At 43.6% G+C, this 16307-nt stretch overlaps 1 protein-coding gene across 2 annotated transcripts in view; it reads right to left on the reverse strand.

The window, feature by feature from the left end:
- Positions 1 to 16307, reverse strand: part of PLCXD2 (phosphatidylinositol specific phospholipase C X domain containing 2) — a 53866-nt gene that overhangs the window by 12255 nt on the left and 25304 nt on the right. Inside the window, exons 2-3 of one of the 2 annotated variants that reach the window (XM_003358819.5) lie at positions 6775 to 7235; positions 153 to 394 (exon numbers count right to left, since the gene is read on the reverse strand). In XM_003358819.5, coding sequence (XP_003358867.1) covers positions 153 to 394; positions 6775 to 7235 — 703 coding nt within the window. Of the gene's footprint in view, positions 1 to 152; positions 715 to 6053; positions 7236 to 16307 lie in introns of those variants that run through there. The other variant, XR_014824866.1, reaches the window with a different exon arrangement.

Below are 16307 nucleotides of genomic sequence, written 5' to 3' on the forward strand. Positions count from 1 at the left end.
TTGGCCACAGTAAGTGCAAGCCACATCAAGGGCATACCTTTTTCAAATATCAGTGTTTGAGGGTTTTGTTTTATTATTTTACATCTTCAAAGGATACAGTTTTACTGCTGTTTATTCAGAAGAGAATCCCTGGGATGGGAGGCAATCCTTACCTGTGCACCAGAGTGTTCTTGAGGCCGCCGACCAGGCCTCGGGCGATGGTCTTCACTCTGGGTGTGAGGATCGCTTGAGACACATGGAAGGAGCCGCGGGGGGCGCGCTCGCTCAGCGTGGTCTCCAAGAAGAGGATGAGCTTGTGCACACTCGTGGTATTGGCCCAGGGTGCTGGGATCTTCTTTCCAGGCCACAGGAAGGGGTATTGCTTGTAGAAGGGACAGTGATAGAAAATAAGAACCTGCAACGTTCAGAACAAACAAAGCAGGGCCATTCATGAATCAGCTGAATGTTAACTCCTCGGCTTTAAGCTGAAGGCTAGGAGGAAAGGTGCACAACCATAAACATATATGGAAAATCAAGAATTATTACATGCTTTTTAAGAAAAATTAATAAACAAAGACTTAAGCACTTGCTATGTGTCTGAATTGAAGGTTTTTAAGTTTTTCAAGAGTCCTGAACACCTTTGGAAGTATAGTGAAATCCGGAACGCCTTCTCAGATTGTTTTAAATGAGTGTTTAAAATAAGGAGTTCCCGTCGTGGCACAGTGGTTAATGAATCTGACTAGGAACCATGAGGTTTCGGGTTCAATCCCTGGCCTTGCTCAGTGGGTTAAGGATCCGGTGCTGCCGTGAGCTGTGGTGTAGGTTGCAGACATGGCTTGGATCCCGTGTTGCTGTGGCTCTGGTGTAGTCCGGCGGCTGTAGCTCCAATTAGACCCCTAGCCTGGGAACTTCCATATGCTGCGGGAGCAGCCCTAGAAAAGGCAAAAAGACAAAAAATAAATAAATAAAAAATAAAATAAAATAAAATAAAATAAATAAAATAAAATAGGATTACAAAGAAAATCAATGAGAATGAGATGGAACTATAGCTATCAGCATACTGATTAAACTCGTAATAAATCAATGTTATGCACTTCGTAATAAACACATTAAATAAAACATTTTTGTTGGTAGTCTAATAAGTTCTGTAATTTTGAATGAATGATGAGTATACATGATATTTCAAGACACTGGCACTAAATGAAATGTGATATGGAAATGCCTCTGATTTCTATGGGGACAAAGTGATGGGTAAGGCCAGCACTGCCGTGGGTGACTGCCTGCATGCGAAATCAGTGGGTATACTGATTTCCAGTCAGAGGTTAAAAGCAAATACATAGTACTTTACCCAGCCAAATTCACAGACTTAAATTCTATCTTTTCCCCCCTCCCCTTGGGAATCTTTGAACCCCTGGTGATGTGAATGGACTCAGGGTGGCTAGGACTGCTACCCTGTGGTCAGTCCTGCTACAAGCTATGACTCCTCTGCTCATGTAATTGACCCTCAGCTCTTGGGGTTGAGATCAACACTTTGAACTAATTTGGGAGGACACAGGTTCTCAATTGTGACTGACGCTCAGTGAAACTGCCCTTCCCAGGAGAGGGAGGGAGGGGGCTACTCAGGGCAGGAAAGACTTTGAGGAGGTGATGGGCCTCCAGTGGGACCTCTGGAGGTGGTGATATTAAAAATAATTAGCAAGTCACAGCCATAGCATTAATTAGTTTCTAAGAGGCAGCTGAGGGGCAGGGAATTGCTATTTTGATTGTCCCAATGCAGAGCTCTGCTGCTTAGGTTTCTAGAAGTGCTATATTTTTTTTCTCCTCCCAGGTGGGTACCAGTGAGGGATTCCTGCCTGGAGGAATGTCCAGCACGTGTCTTTACACTCCCTGGGCTGCAATCCTCGGAGAGCTGGCCCTAGAGCATAATCCTTCAGGTACCCAAGGACCAGGGCTCTGAATGTGTCTTATTTCCAGGGTGTATTTAGCCTGTGACTAAGATGACTGACTAACTGCTCCTGAAGGCCCACAGCGAGGCAAGCATGATGCCCGAACAGGCTAACAGTTGTTCTTGTTTTTAATGGTTCTGAGTAATGTCTGCCTGACTGCTAATGATGTTGGTGGTAAACACATATGTTAATAAGGTTAATCACGGGCTCATCATAAGCAGATTGCCCTGGGAGATTGGGGAGGATTTCCTGCTGGCCTTGTAACTGGCTAGTTTGGAAGGGTGGGGTCTCCAGCGTCCTAAGTGTGAAAAGCTGGGCTGTGAGATGGACTGTGGGAGAGGCGGGAGCCTGTGTGATCCCCAGACACACCTGTCAGACCATTTCTGGGGGGATGAAAGGACAGGGTTCTTCTTTACTCCACCTTTGAAAATGAGCAAAAAGGACATATTGTGTAAAAGAGAGTTTTTGCCTTTCCTCAAGGGGTCTCTCAAGCAATCTGACCCTATAGGTTATAGGGGGATTTTCTGTTTATGGTAGGAGGTTGGCCTAGCAAACTGACACTGGTTCTACAGAATTCTGGGGCAGTAACCCTGGCCCAGGGCCAGTGTTTTGCCTCTGGTTCTCAAGCTCGCTCTGCTGTATTTTTCATCTAAGATAGTCTTCCCTCCAGCTCAGCAATTCATGTGCAGCTTTTCTCTTGAGACTCAGATTTTAAATCTCATTTCCGATAAGAATTATTCTTTCATTGACCTCTTCTTATTTTGATCATTCATTTACAGGAGACTCTGGGATGGAGATTTATATTATGCACTATTTTTTTCAATGGATGGATTACAAACCCTTTTCTTCATAAAGTGCATTTGAAGCAGTTTTATCTTGTACTTGTATAAATTGGTTGTTTTACATTTCACCAATGTTATATATTCTGACCTCTTCATTAAGATTCTAAATACTGGGAGTTCCTGTTGTGGCTCAGCGGAAATGAATCTGACTAGTATCCATGAGGACCCAGGTTCAATCCCTGGTCTTGCTCAGTGGGTTAAGGATCTGGCGTTGCTGTGGCTGTGGCGTAGGCCAGTGGCTACAGCTCCAATTCAACCCCTAGCCTTAGAACATGTATATACTGTGGGTGCAGCCCTAAAAAGAAAAAGATTCTAAGATTTAAGCTGTAGATTAAATCTTCTAATTCATTGTACCCTCAAAACCCAAAGTCATTAATGTACAAATACATACCTGTGAGCTGTGATGTAATTGCATATTGAGTGAATGAAATGTGACTGAATGGTAGCACACTTATTGCTATTAAATTGTAGTAATAATTACTCCATCAGGGGGAGGGTATTACATGCAAGGCAGCTCATTAGGTAATAAATACTCAAAGTGTAACCACCAGTATGGCACAGTCTCATCAGCGGGGAGAGGACCAGGGCCTCTGTTTGAGATCTTGTTTAGCTTTTAAGAGAAGGCATGGCAGGGAAGACTTTGGGAAAGGAAAGGGAACAGGGGAATCCTAGGATTCAAATTGATGACATGCTTCCTTTTTCTGATATGTCATCACAGTGTCTTTCATAATTTTAGGAGTATGTGTAGTAGAATGATACAGACAAGCCCATACTTGAAAACTATAATAGAGCTTCACTCTCCTGCTAGAAATTCATGGACCATCTAATTCATTACTCCTGAAACTACCTGTTTCTCTTGCCAATTCCTAAATTTGCAATATGGCAAATTTCTAATTTTGCAATATGGCAGCCCAACCAGAATAACTATCTGTACACAAGTATGAAACCATATTTATGGAGTTCCTGTTGTGGCTCAGCTGGTTACAAATCCAACTAGTACCCATGAGGATGCAGGTTTGATCCCTGGCCTCGCTCAGTGGGTTAAAGATCTAGTGTTGCCATGAGCTGCAGTGTAGATCACAGATGCAGCTCTGATCTAGTGTTGCTGTGATGTAGGCCTACAGCTGCAGCTCTGATTGACCCTAGTCTGGGAACTTCCATACACTGCGGGTGCAGTCCTAAAAAAGAAACAAAACAAAACCAAAAAGCTGTCTAACAGGCATCCACTTATCAATTTAGCTGTACTCAAATTTACCTGACACGAATCCTGGTATTCAAAAGCTCTCTCACAGATCCTCCCTGTCTCCCATTCTGCTGACCCTCTGAGACTCTCCGAATAGGGGCTCATGAATAAAGAGAAAGTATTTGTATTCGTACAAGTTATGACACTAGTTGTGAAAATCATCACAGTGTATGAACAGCCCTGGGAGAGCATTAAAAGCTGTGGGAACTCTGGAGAGCCCAACAGCCTGTGACCGAATCCTGGCCTTGCCACTCATGATGCTGTTCTCTTGGGCAAGTCACTTAATCACTCCCTTGCCTCCTTTATCTCATCTATAAAACGAGGATAATGATGAAATACCTATGTCATAGTGTTGTTGAGGGGATTTAATGAGTTAATCCCTGTGCTTAGCACATCATAAAAGCTCAATAAATGTTATTATTGTTGTTGTTATCAGTATTATTTAATATTGTGTGGGAGAGATTTCACTGGGGGAAAAAAATCCCTCCAAATCTGACATGTGACTCTGAACAGATATAAACTTAGACTCAGGGGAGAGGTATGATTAAGTATTTGGCAAAACATCACTTACAAAAGTTTTAGTCAAGAAAAATAGCTTAGGAGTTCCTGTTGTGGCATAGTGGTCAACGAATCCGACTAGGAACCATGAGGTTTTGGGTTCGATCCCTGGCCTCGATCAGTGGGTTAAGGATCCGGCATTGCCTTGAGCTGTGGTGTAGGTCACAGATACAGTTCAGATCCTGCATTGCTATGGCTATGGTGTAGGTCAGAGGCTACACTCCTATTGGACCCCTAGCCTGGGAGACTACATAGGACATGAGTGCGGCCCTAAAAAGCAAAAAAAAAAAAAAAAAGTTAGCCCATTGATCTTCATAGAGTCAAAGAACTTGAACACTTTTATGAGTGTGCAAAACAACCTAGAGATTGCCATTACTCAGGCCATACATGGAGCATCCTCGAATCCCCCCAAGGCCAACAGTTAGGAAACCCTGTCAGTTCCAACTCCTGACAGGCTCAGAATCTGACCACTTCCCACTAAGAGTCTCCTCAAGTAGTGGTTTCCCTCCCTCATGCACTGACCCCACTCCAGTTCTCTTCTTAGTAACCAGAGGGATCCCATCAAAACCTAGGTCAGGTCACAGCACCCTGTGCTCAGAACCCTTGCAGCATCTTCCTCCCTCAGGGGAAAAGCCAAGACTCACAGCACCTTCAAGGTCCCCACGATCATTCATCATCTCTCTGACCTCCTCCGCTGCTCTGCTCTCCAGCCCCAGAGCCCCTGCTTCTCCTCAAAGATGTCAGGCACCCTTCTGCTTTGGGGCTCTGCTCTGGCAGGTTCATCTGCTGGGGAAGTTCTTCCTCCAATAGATTAGCTTCCTCAAATATCATCTTTTCAATGAGGGCTTCCCTGATCAACCTCTTTAAAACTGAGACCAACACTTTAACCCATAGAACCCTCGTTCTTGACTTTACTGTGCTTGACTTTCTTTTTCCATTGCTCTTATTATTTTCTAACATTATATCACATACCATATATTTATCATATTTATTATCTATAATCTCTCTTCCTCCACTTGAATGAAATCTCCATTAAGGAAAGGATCTTTGTTCTGTTTACTGATTTATCCCAAGTGCTTAGAATGGAGCTTGGCACATACTTGGTGTTCAATATATATCAGAATGAATTACTTTAATTGGTTTCTAATTAAATGTTTTTTCTTCAGTTCAAAAATAACTACTTCTTTAAGATGCTTAATATATCTGTGAGTAAGGGAGCAACTGGGAATGAAAAATACTTCTTTTCTTTTTTTCCTTTTTTTTTTGGCTTTTGTCTGGCTGCACCTGCAGCATATGAAGGTTCTCAGGCTAGGGGTCGAATCAGAGCTACAGCTGCTGGCCTACACCACAGCCACAGCAAGGCAGGATCTGAGCTGTGTCTGCAACCTACATCACAGCTCACTTCAATGCCGGATTTTTAACCCGCTGAGTGAGGCTACGGATCAAACCCGAAACCTCATGGTTCCTAGTCAGATTCATTTCCACTGCCCTGATGGGAACTCCTTTTTCTTTTTTAAAGAGAGTCTAAACTGGAGCCTGACCATTCCTGAAGCTCTTCTCGCCCACTATCTACCATTCTCTGGGACCAGAGAAGAATTTACCTGAGGCTGTCACTCCTTTTCCTTTTCATGGGTCCAGGTTTGGGCTCTTTTCAACTTGGGGCTGCTCTTACTAGCCTGCATCCTTTCATGGGTCCTGCTCTCCTTAACTCCGTCTGCCCTGCTGCCCCAAACTCTGTGATGATGGCCTTTTATAATGTTAACACCACTGATATGAATCACTTTCTGTGCCTCTATCAGCTAATACTTTAACTTATCAATCAATATTTGACAGGAATTATCTGACATTGAGTTAAAGGCAGGTGAAAAAACTCTATGGGAGATAGACAAATGGTACTGGCCAATAGGCCTACTTCCCAGCTCTACCTTGGGCTGGTTCTGGCCACGCCACTCAAAGTCAACTCAGATGCTCAAAAGGTTGCCACACAAGTCATAAATATTTAGTAAGTGTTAATCCTAGTTCAATGGTGCCTATGGGAGCCCTTGGGGCTGTCCTGGAGCCCAAGATCCAGTGTGCGGAGCCTATTATGCCAACCTGTGCCCTCTAGCCTGAGAACCCTGGAGGGAGCTGTAACAGAGCTAGTGACACAGAAAAAGCAGAAAGACTTCCGTTCTTGCCCTCCGAAGCTTACCCCTGTCCCTCCTACCTGGCACCTCTTCTCCCACAGTGTCTGCAGCGTCATACTCTCCACACTGCAGGCTGAGCACAGCTTGTTTCCGAAAGCCTCCTGGATCCGGAGAATCAGGCGTTGGTGATGGGCCTCATCCATGGCATAGAAGTGGTTGAAATCCAGAAAAACAATCTCTTGGGGGTGCTGTGTGAGGAACGAGTCAATCTCCATCAGCCCGTCCCAGACCCTGATGCCAAAAAGCCCATGAATGAAATAGATTTCCTGGTCAGCATCCCCGGGCTTGGAAGACACACGCAGGTCAAAGTAGCGGATCCCAGCGTCCAGCTGTTCGCGGAATGTCAGGTTCTGAGTCACAGACCATTTCTTCATGAGCTTCTTCACCAAGGAGATCCTGGCCAGGCGTTTGATAGCTGGGGTTTGGTCAGGCCCCACTGGGGACTTTTCGTCTACCCAGTAGCTGAATGAATCATGGGAGCCTATACAAAGCAATGAAGATGAGGAGAGTGAGTGAGACGAGCTGGGAAGGATAAGCCAATTGATGAGAAAACAACAAGAATTAAGAACCAAACACACACATATGCACACACAGATATTGTGAACAAATACTTGCAAAACTTTTCAAGCTTGCTAGCCACGAAATAAACACAAATAAAAGTTATGTAATCTTATTCGCAGCTTGTTAAGCCTGAGGTAAAACTACAACTTCATACATTGCTAGTGTAAGGTAAATTAATAAGTACCCTTTTGGAAAGCTATTTAGAAATAGGTTTGGAAAGAGGAGTTTTAAAATATTCATGCTATTTGATCTAGTAATTTCAGGAAAGCTATTCTGAAGAATTAACCTAATGTTTGGAAAAATAAAGATGCTCACCGAAACATTATTCATAATACAGGCAAACCAGAGGTTGCTTAAGTGTCCCTCAGAGAAGCATGCTTAATGGTGGCACAGCTGCTCAATTCACACAGGCATTGGAACAAAAGATAGGAAAACCCTGTCTATCTCAGTGATGCTGGGACAGCCATTTAAATTCAATGTAAGGCAGGATTTTTTTTTTTTTAATTTTAGAGACATATCCGTGGCATATGGAAGATCCCAGAGGTCAAACTGGAGCTGTAGCCACCATCTACACCACAGTCACAGCAACGTGGGATCTGAGCTGCATCTTCGATAGATCTACACTGCAGCTCTTGGCAACACCGGATCTTTAACCCACTGCGTGAGGTCAGGGATTGAATCTGTGTCCTCATGGATACTAGCTGGGTTTGTTACCACTAGCTAAGCCACAATGGGAACTCCAGGATTTTTAAAAAACTGCCTCTCTTTACACTTTTGAATATACTCTTTTGCTATGGTGAAAATGGATCAGTAGGAATGATTTCTTGACGGATCAGATAAACATTTTGAAGAGCTCAACATAGGTGAGTTATACATCCCTCTTTTTGAATCCATCTCTTAATAAGCCAAATCTGCTGTTAATTGATCAAATGCATGTTGTATTTCTTTGCCCTAAAGAGGGTAGAGATCCTCCTAGACACTGAGATGATCTTATCGTTATAAAGTAAGGGACCATGAGAGACTTACTTCTAAACTATAGAGAGAAAACGTTTCAGTAGTACCTTAAGGTAAAAATTACCTTTATCAGTTATCTTTCATTTTGTCATTGGTTTCTTCTAGTGTCAGCCATTATTATTTGTTTGGCTTGGTGACTGGCTCTGTCGCTGGGAGCTCTGCACAGATGCCTGCACTTTGCAAGCAAAATCTCAGAGGAAAATGCTTTGCTCTGACACTACCAACCTTGTTCTTAACTACTACCACCTGCGTGAGAAACTCAATTCTTTTTTTGTGTGTGTGTTTTTTGCCTTTTCTTGGGCCGCTCCTGAGGTATATGGAGGTTCCCAGGCTAGGGGTCGAATCGGAGCTGTAGCCACAGGCCTACACCAGAGCCACAGCAACTCGGGATCTGAACCGCGTCTGCAACCCACACCACAGCTCACGGCAACGCCAGATCCTTAACCCACTGAGCAAGGGCAGGGATCGAACCCGCAACCTCATGGTTCCCAGTCGGATTCATTAACCACTGCGCCACGATGGGAATTCCGAGAATCTCAATTCTTATATTCAGATAGAATATTCTTGACTGTCACCAGTTACCTTTATTTTGCTTTTTGTTTAGGGCTGGATATGGAAGTTCCTAGGCTAGGGGTCGAATTGGACCCACACCAACTGGTCTATGCCACAGCCATTGCAGCTTGGTATCCGAGCTGTGTCTGCAACCTACACCACGGCTCATAGCAATGCCCGATCCTTAACCCATGAGCGAGGCCAGGCATTGAATCCACATCCTCATGGATACTAGTCAGGTTCATTAACCTCTGAGCCACGACAGGAACATCTAAACCAACTTTTAGAGTAGGCATTTTATACATAACATAGTAGATTTATGTTAGTATATAAATAATATCAATATTATTTAACATAATACTATTATGTTAATATCAATACTGTTTAACATAATAGTAGATTTTATACAACTCTACTATTTTACATTTTATTATTTCCAATTTCTTGAAAATAAATCAATATGGGATTGCTTTACCATTTTATCTTCTCAAAAATACAGCAAAAAAGAGGACAGAAAGGGTGACAAGTGATGCTTTTTTTTTATGTCATCTCTAGAACATGGAGGACATTCAGGAACTATCAAGAAAGAGCATATTTATTCATCTTTAGGCAAAGTGAATTTTGCAAGCAAGAAAATTACTAGCATATATTTCAGGTAAAAAAAAATTGCCGTTGCTAATAAAAATGTGGAGCGAGTCCCCCTGGATTTTCCATACTGGTTGTCTCTGTTAATGACACTCACTGGAAGCTTGCCGAAAGCTCTGCTTCCTCAGGCTGCACAGAAATAAGAGATTGTCGTACCTCCTCACCCAGAGATTTATTATGAATACATTATGTGTCGATGGAGAACAGCCAGTTCTCTCTTCTTTTTAGGTTCTATCAGCGGCCCAGATGTTCGGGATGGAGTGTGTAACATAGTGCAAGGTATGCATGGTACTCAGTTCTTCCCTGGGTATGGGGAATAGACATTATCTGAGCATGCAGGAGCACAAATCCCCTCAGGTATTCTCTTTTTGGTGCTGAGCCCAGTTTCATGTCCAGAGGGAGACGTGCTAACAACTTCTGAGGCTTTTCTCCTTGTCTGAGGATTGTGCAGCGATGCGACAGCAATGTGGCCTCAGGGACTAGTTGTGAATACACAGGGACACACATGGCACCTGGCTCATCCATCCCACAGAAGCAGGAGGGCGTGCACGTTCCCTGGGAACTCAGAATCCCTTTTTCTCTCTTGGCTCCCGGTGCCATCCTGATGTCCAGTGCCCAGCGCTGCCCATGACCCTCCCATTGACAGGAAAGGATAGGATAATAGAGCCGGTTGTTTGCTGACTGTTTTATAGCAGTTGTTCTACCTAGGTCTCCAGCAGACAAAGCCAGCAATCACTCATTAGCCACTATCAATATTTTTGCCTTTCTACTTATTTTTTTCCAGGAAGCTTTGGACCTTACTCACAGAGTGAGAAGATTAACATTCAGGGACTTATATGCATTAAACTATTTCCTTTCCAAAAAAAGATAAAAATTCCCCCAACCCTGCACATAGAATAATGACTAGTTATACAATGTACAAATAGTACTTATCAAAAGAAAATATTTTATACCCCAGATTTATTATCAAAGTTTCTGCTTCTCCTTACACCTGAAAGAAATTATTTTACTCTTTAGAAACTGTCTTAGGACAACTTCTCCTCTGCCCTGGGATGTATGGATTAAATGCATGCCTCTCCCACAGAAGAGGTGGAAAACCCCTGCTCCATTGTTCCTTGCCTTGTTCTCTGAGACAGTTGCTGTGTGCGTTGGTAGAGACAGCAGCGCAGGGAGTTCTGGCTTGTTTTATGATAAGGTTAGAAAACAGTCTCAGATTTCATCTTGCAGTGATTTCTGCCATGGAATGTATTTTTGCTGCTACTACCTGGCAATACCAATGCATCTTCACTCACCTCTATGGCTCTTCAACCTGTGTTTAAAACAGATTGAAGTGGTCCTCTCTATCTTTGTTTGTTTGTTTGTTTGTTTTCTTTTTTTGGCAGCACTCACAGCATATGCAAGTTCCGGTCCACGGACTGAATCTGAGCCTTAGTGGCAACTTACACCATGGCTACAGCAACGCTGGACCCTTGACCCTGGACCCACTGCACTGGGCTGGGGGTGGAACTGGTGCTGCTGCAGAGACAAGCCTGATGGTTAACCCACTGCACCACAGCCGTAGCAGGAACACCGGTCCTCTCTATCTTAAGAACAAAACACAGAACTTTCCATTACATGTCTGACCCCTTCAGTGACTGTCTCATCTTTCCTCCTCATCGTCCAGTTCTTAAAACAGAGGCCAGTCCCGTGGCCTTTGTCTTTCCCCATCTACTCCCTCCTTCCTGTCAGAGGCCCCTCCTATCCTTCGATTGCATCTCTGGGCCCTTATAACCTTTGAATCAACAACTCCACTTGGCTTTATTCTTCTTGGTTTCTCTGGGGGGTTGCTAGGTCAGCTTTTTTCTGGAAACTTCTATTCCCTTGTGATCCATGATGTGTGCCTTTAGGTGTTCGAAACCGTCAGTTATCACTCTCCTTTGGCCTCCTTTGCTGGCTCCTCTTCCTCCTGCTTGTCCCCAAATTTAAACATTTTCCAAGGGTCTTTACTCCTTCTTTTCCCCACCCTCAGAGATTTCATCCACTTCCCAAGTTTTTACCACAACACCATGATGCAGACGACACCACAAGTTTCATTTCTAGCCCAGACTCTTCTAAGTTCCAGACTGACGTTTCCAGCTTCCTGCTGGGGTCTTCCACCATGCCTGCCTGCTCACCCAACAAGATACAGATTTTCAAAGTCCAGCTTCTCACGCTGTCCCTGTCACCCCTACAAAGTGCCTCTCCTGAAATTCTGCCAGTAGTTCACTCAGTTACTCAGACTTCCAACCCTGGATTTTATTTAAATCCTTCCCTCTCCCTTACCCTCTTCATCCAACCTTTGGCAAAACTTCGCATGTGACTTTTACAACAGACATCAAACATGTCTCTTCCTTTAACCTCCAACTACCAGCTCCCTCATTGCCTGTCCTATAATTACAACCGAGGGAACCCTAACTTTTCCCCTTAGTCCAGCCTCTCCCCAATCTGTTTATATTCAAAAGACCATCATCTCGAGCTACAGAGCTGATGACGTCATTTTCCTCCTCCTTTCCAGATCGGGTTCAAACTCTGGACACTGGCGTTTAGGACTCTCTTCAATATGGCTCCAGTGCATTATTTTGGCCTCTTCTCTCACCAGGCTCCTCTATGTAGCCTGGTATCTGTTGGTGTGTGAGGTATGTGGACAGGCAGGCCCCTTCCCGGACTCTATGCACTTTCTTTTGCTGATAGCATCCGTAAAACAGTCTCTCATCCCAACTCATCTACCAGCATCTATAACCCATATCGGACAAGCCGATTACCCTATGTCTCAGTTTCTTCATTTGTAGGATGGGCACGATTGTCTCAGTTGTCACAAAAATTGTTGTGAATATTGGAATGCATGCAAAGTGATTGGAACAATGCTGAGACATAGTAAGTGCTGAACTATTGTTATTATTAGTCACTCTCTGTAAGCTAGACACCAGAGGGAAGAAGGAGTGATTAACTGAAATTTCTTATCTTAAACATTGAGGGTCTGGAAGATTTTCTTTCCTGCATCTGAAGTATTGTTCCTCTCCATCTTATTGGTTGACATGGTAAACCACCGTCTAGCCTCCATGGCAGTTGACAGTATATGTTACTCACTCTCTTATAGACAGGCTAAGCTTTGTCATCACCTACTTCAAAAATCTCAAAAGGCAGTATCCTACTTTCTGATCCCAACTTACGTTTCTTCTGCCTCAGAGCAACTTGACTTCTACTACCCCTTAATCTAAGAACACAGGGTTGGCTCCACGTTGTCCTTCAGCTACAACCAAGGTTGTTATTTGCCACTTGTACCTTCAGAATTATTAATTATAGCCATCCAAAAGCTGTAAGGATCACTGCCGAGGCACAGTGTCTACCGACACATGCAGATCATGTGCACAGCCCCAAGATGTACATGGAAATATTAACATGATTTTTTCTTTTTTAAAATTTATTTTATTCAAGTACAGTTGATGTACATTGTTGTGTTAATTTCTGCTGTACAGCAAAGTGATTCAGATATAAATATATTCTGCTTCACATTCTTTTCCGTGACGGTTTATCACAGCATACTACATATAGTTCCTGTGCTATATACAGCAGGACGTTGCTATTTATCCATTCTATATATAATAGTTTGCATCTGCTAATCCCAAACTTTCAATCCATCTGTCCCCCACCTCACCCCTCCCCCTTGGCAACTACAAGTCTGTTCTTTACAATATGATACTTTCTAACACACTTTTTGACTAGAAACAGACGTTTTATTTCTTTAATATTTCTCATTTATAGAGTGGACTAAATAAGGTTTTAGAAAATGACAGTCATCAAATATTGGATGGCTATTTTCAGATTTCTCTAGATAGAGAATTTTGTTGTCATCTCAAGAATATTCCATGCAGAGCAGGAAATATGGACATACAGGCCCCTTTTTTGTCTTTTTTTTTTTTTTTAAAGGGCTGCGCCCACAGTATATGGAGATTCCCAGGCGAGAGGTTGAATCAGAGCTGTAGCCACTGGCCTACATCACAGCCACAGCAACACCAGATCTGAGCCACGCCTACGACCTACACCATCGCTCACGACAAGGCCAGATCCTTAACCCACTGAACAAGGCCAGGGAAAAACCTGTATTCTCATGGATGTTAGATTTGTTTCCACTGAGCCAGGATGGGAATTCCTACAGGCCCCTTTTTCATGTTCTACACGCCCTGGATTGATGTCATCTCTAATTTTATTTTATTTTATTTTATTTTTGTCTTTTTTTTTGCCATTTTCTTGGGCTGCTCTTGAGGCATATGGAGTTCCCAGGCTAGGGGTCCAATCGGAGCTGCAGCCACCGGCCTATGCCAGAGCCACAGCAAAACGGGATCCGAGCCATGTCTGCAACCTACACCACAGCTCATGGCAACGCCGGATCCTTAACCCACTGAGCAAGGGCAGGGATCGAACCTGCAACCTCATGGTTCACTAGTCGGATTCGTCAACCACTGTGCCACGATGGGAACTCCGTCATCTCTAATTTTAGCCCTACAAAGGTGAGGCTTTTTCCCTCCAACTTTCGGAAATTTACTTTTATACAATCCCTTCATCTTCATAATTACCACTCTTGAATCTTCTTCTTTCCTATACAATCAAATACCATTAAAAATGTTTCAATTTCCTCTCTTTATGTATACAGAACCCTACATAATGCATGTGAAAACACTTTGTAATGGAAAGCAGAGATTCTCGACCTGGGATGCACTTCAGCATCCCCTGGGGCAGCTTCTAAAAAACACCAGTGCCCAGGATCCCACCCAAGACCCACCGAGTCAGAATCGCTAGGGTGGGAGTTGAAAATGGAACTTTGAAAAATTCCCCAGGTGATTCTTTCAGCACCCAGGTTTGACACCCACTGCCATAAGTGTAAGGTTATATTCTTTGCCAACCAGCTATCCGAGTTCTTGGGATCAATTTCTCTGGTTGGCCTCCTAGTACTTTCAAATCTTTAAACAATAATCTGGTGGTCTGCCTTTCTCATACCTGGGTAGAAGTTCTCTTCACCATCCTTTTTGTTCTAAAATTGCTTTGACCTGTTGAATAATCATAGCTCATTTGTGGAGAAGAAAAATATTGGGGCACCTTTCTTTCTTTATCATGCCTTCTAGGAGGTCATTAGATGAGGATATTTAAGGTTAATTAGGGATTTTCAGATGTGTGCTGGGTTACAGAGTTCAGAATAAAGTCACTGAGGCAGCAAAATCTCAAGAAAAGAGATATCTGAATGAGAAAAAGTTGGCAGGATGTTTATCCAGTGTTAGTTATTTCCTCCTAGACAGCATTAGGTTGCAGGCTAAGGGAGCAGGTAGGAGAAAATGAGCTGCTTTGTGAGGACCTGGGACAGCCAGTTTGCTCTTTATCTGGAATACCATTTGCTGCTTGACTCTTTCTAAGGTTTGCTCTTTTGGAACTAGGAGATCTCAAGTGAGCACACAACAGCGTTTAGTTAAAGCACTTTCATTACCCATTTCTTACAAATTGGAATAGTAGCCATTTCTCTGAACTCCAAAAGAATTTAAAGCAAGCTTCTTGGGAACCTGGTCTCTAAATAAAACAAAAAATTCAACACAGGTTCAATCCCTGGCCTCGCTCAGGTGGGTTAAGGATCCAGCATTGCCGTGAGCTGCAGTGTAGGTTGCAGACGCTGCTCAGATCCCACATGGCTGTGGCTGTGGTGTAGGCCAGTGGCTGCAGCTCTGATACTAGCCTGGGAACCTCCATATGCCATGGGTGCGGCACTAAAAAAAGGCCAAAAAAAAAAAAAAAAAAAATTCAAATCACACACCCTGTTCTTTTTTTTTTTTTTGTCTTTTTGCTGTTTCTTGGGCCGCTCCCACGGCATATGGAGGTTCCCAGGCTAGGGGTCTAATCGGAGCTGTAGCTGCCAGCCTACACCAGATCCACAGCAACGAGGGATCCGAGCCGCGTCTGCAACCTACACCACAGCTCATGGCAACGCCGGATCATTAACCCGCTGAGCAAGGGCAGGGACTGAACCCGCAACCTCATGGTTCCTAGTCGGATTCGTTAACCACTGCGCCATGACGGGAACTCCACACACCCTGAAATGATACAAACTATCACGACACAGTGGCATTTCAGATTACGTGGTGACTGTACTTAGGGCAGTGGAGGGAAGAATGAGGCAAGAGTTAAGTGAAGATTATAGTAAGAAGAGAATATCTTTATCAGATTCTGGGTGGCATCTGGGGAGGTGAGGATGGTGACCCCAGGTCAAAGAATGCCTGACCTCACATAATTAAAAAAATCTCTTTTCCTGACCTCCCTTGGGGACCACCCTGTGCTTGGTGGGCCCTTTAATCTTGAAGCCCATTAGCCCCCTTCAAGTCCATGCATTGAAGCCCATCCTCACACCCTGGGTTTATTCACACCTTTCAGTGTATTGGTGCCTCTAGACTACACATTCTCAGTGGGCTGACACTGCTCCAAGGGAACAAAAATTGGTTCTTAGGGGATGAAAAACTTCCTTTCTATATATACAGTATATAGTGAGTACCTATATAGAAAAACCATAGAATGTATTTGTGGCATTAAAATTTCATTGTTAGGAGGTGGGGGTGGTGAACAAGACAGAAATGGCTAAAAAGATTCCTTAGTATGGTGATAAAGGAAAAAAGGCTGAAAAATATCACTCCAGACTGAGCTTCCTGGTAGCCAAATAGACATCTGACTTGTCTGGAGTGGAGCTCTGACCCTGACCTCTTTTATCCTTAACTGGCATGTCTGTCAG

The sequence above is a fragment of the Sus scrofa genome, chromosome 13 (genome assembly GCF_054392235.1).
Source record: "Sus scrofa isolate SSC_HxYL_T2T_F1_AM1 chromosome 13, Sscrofa_HxYL_maternal_Yorkshire_Landrace_v2.0, whole genome shotgun sequence".
NCBI classification, from domain to species: Eukaryota; Metazoa; Chordata; class Mammalia; order Artiodactyla; family Suidae; genus Sus; species Sus scrofa.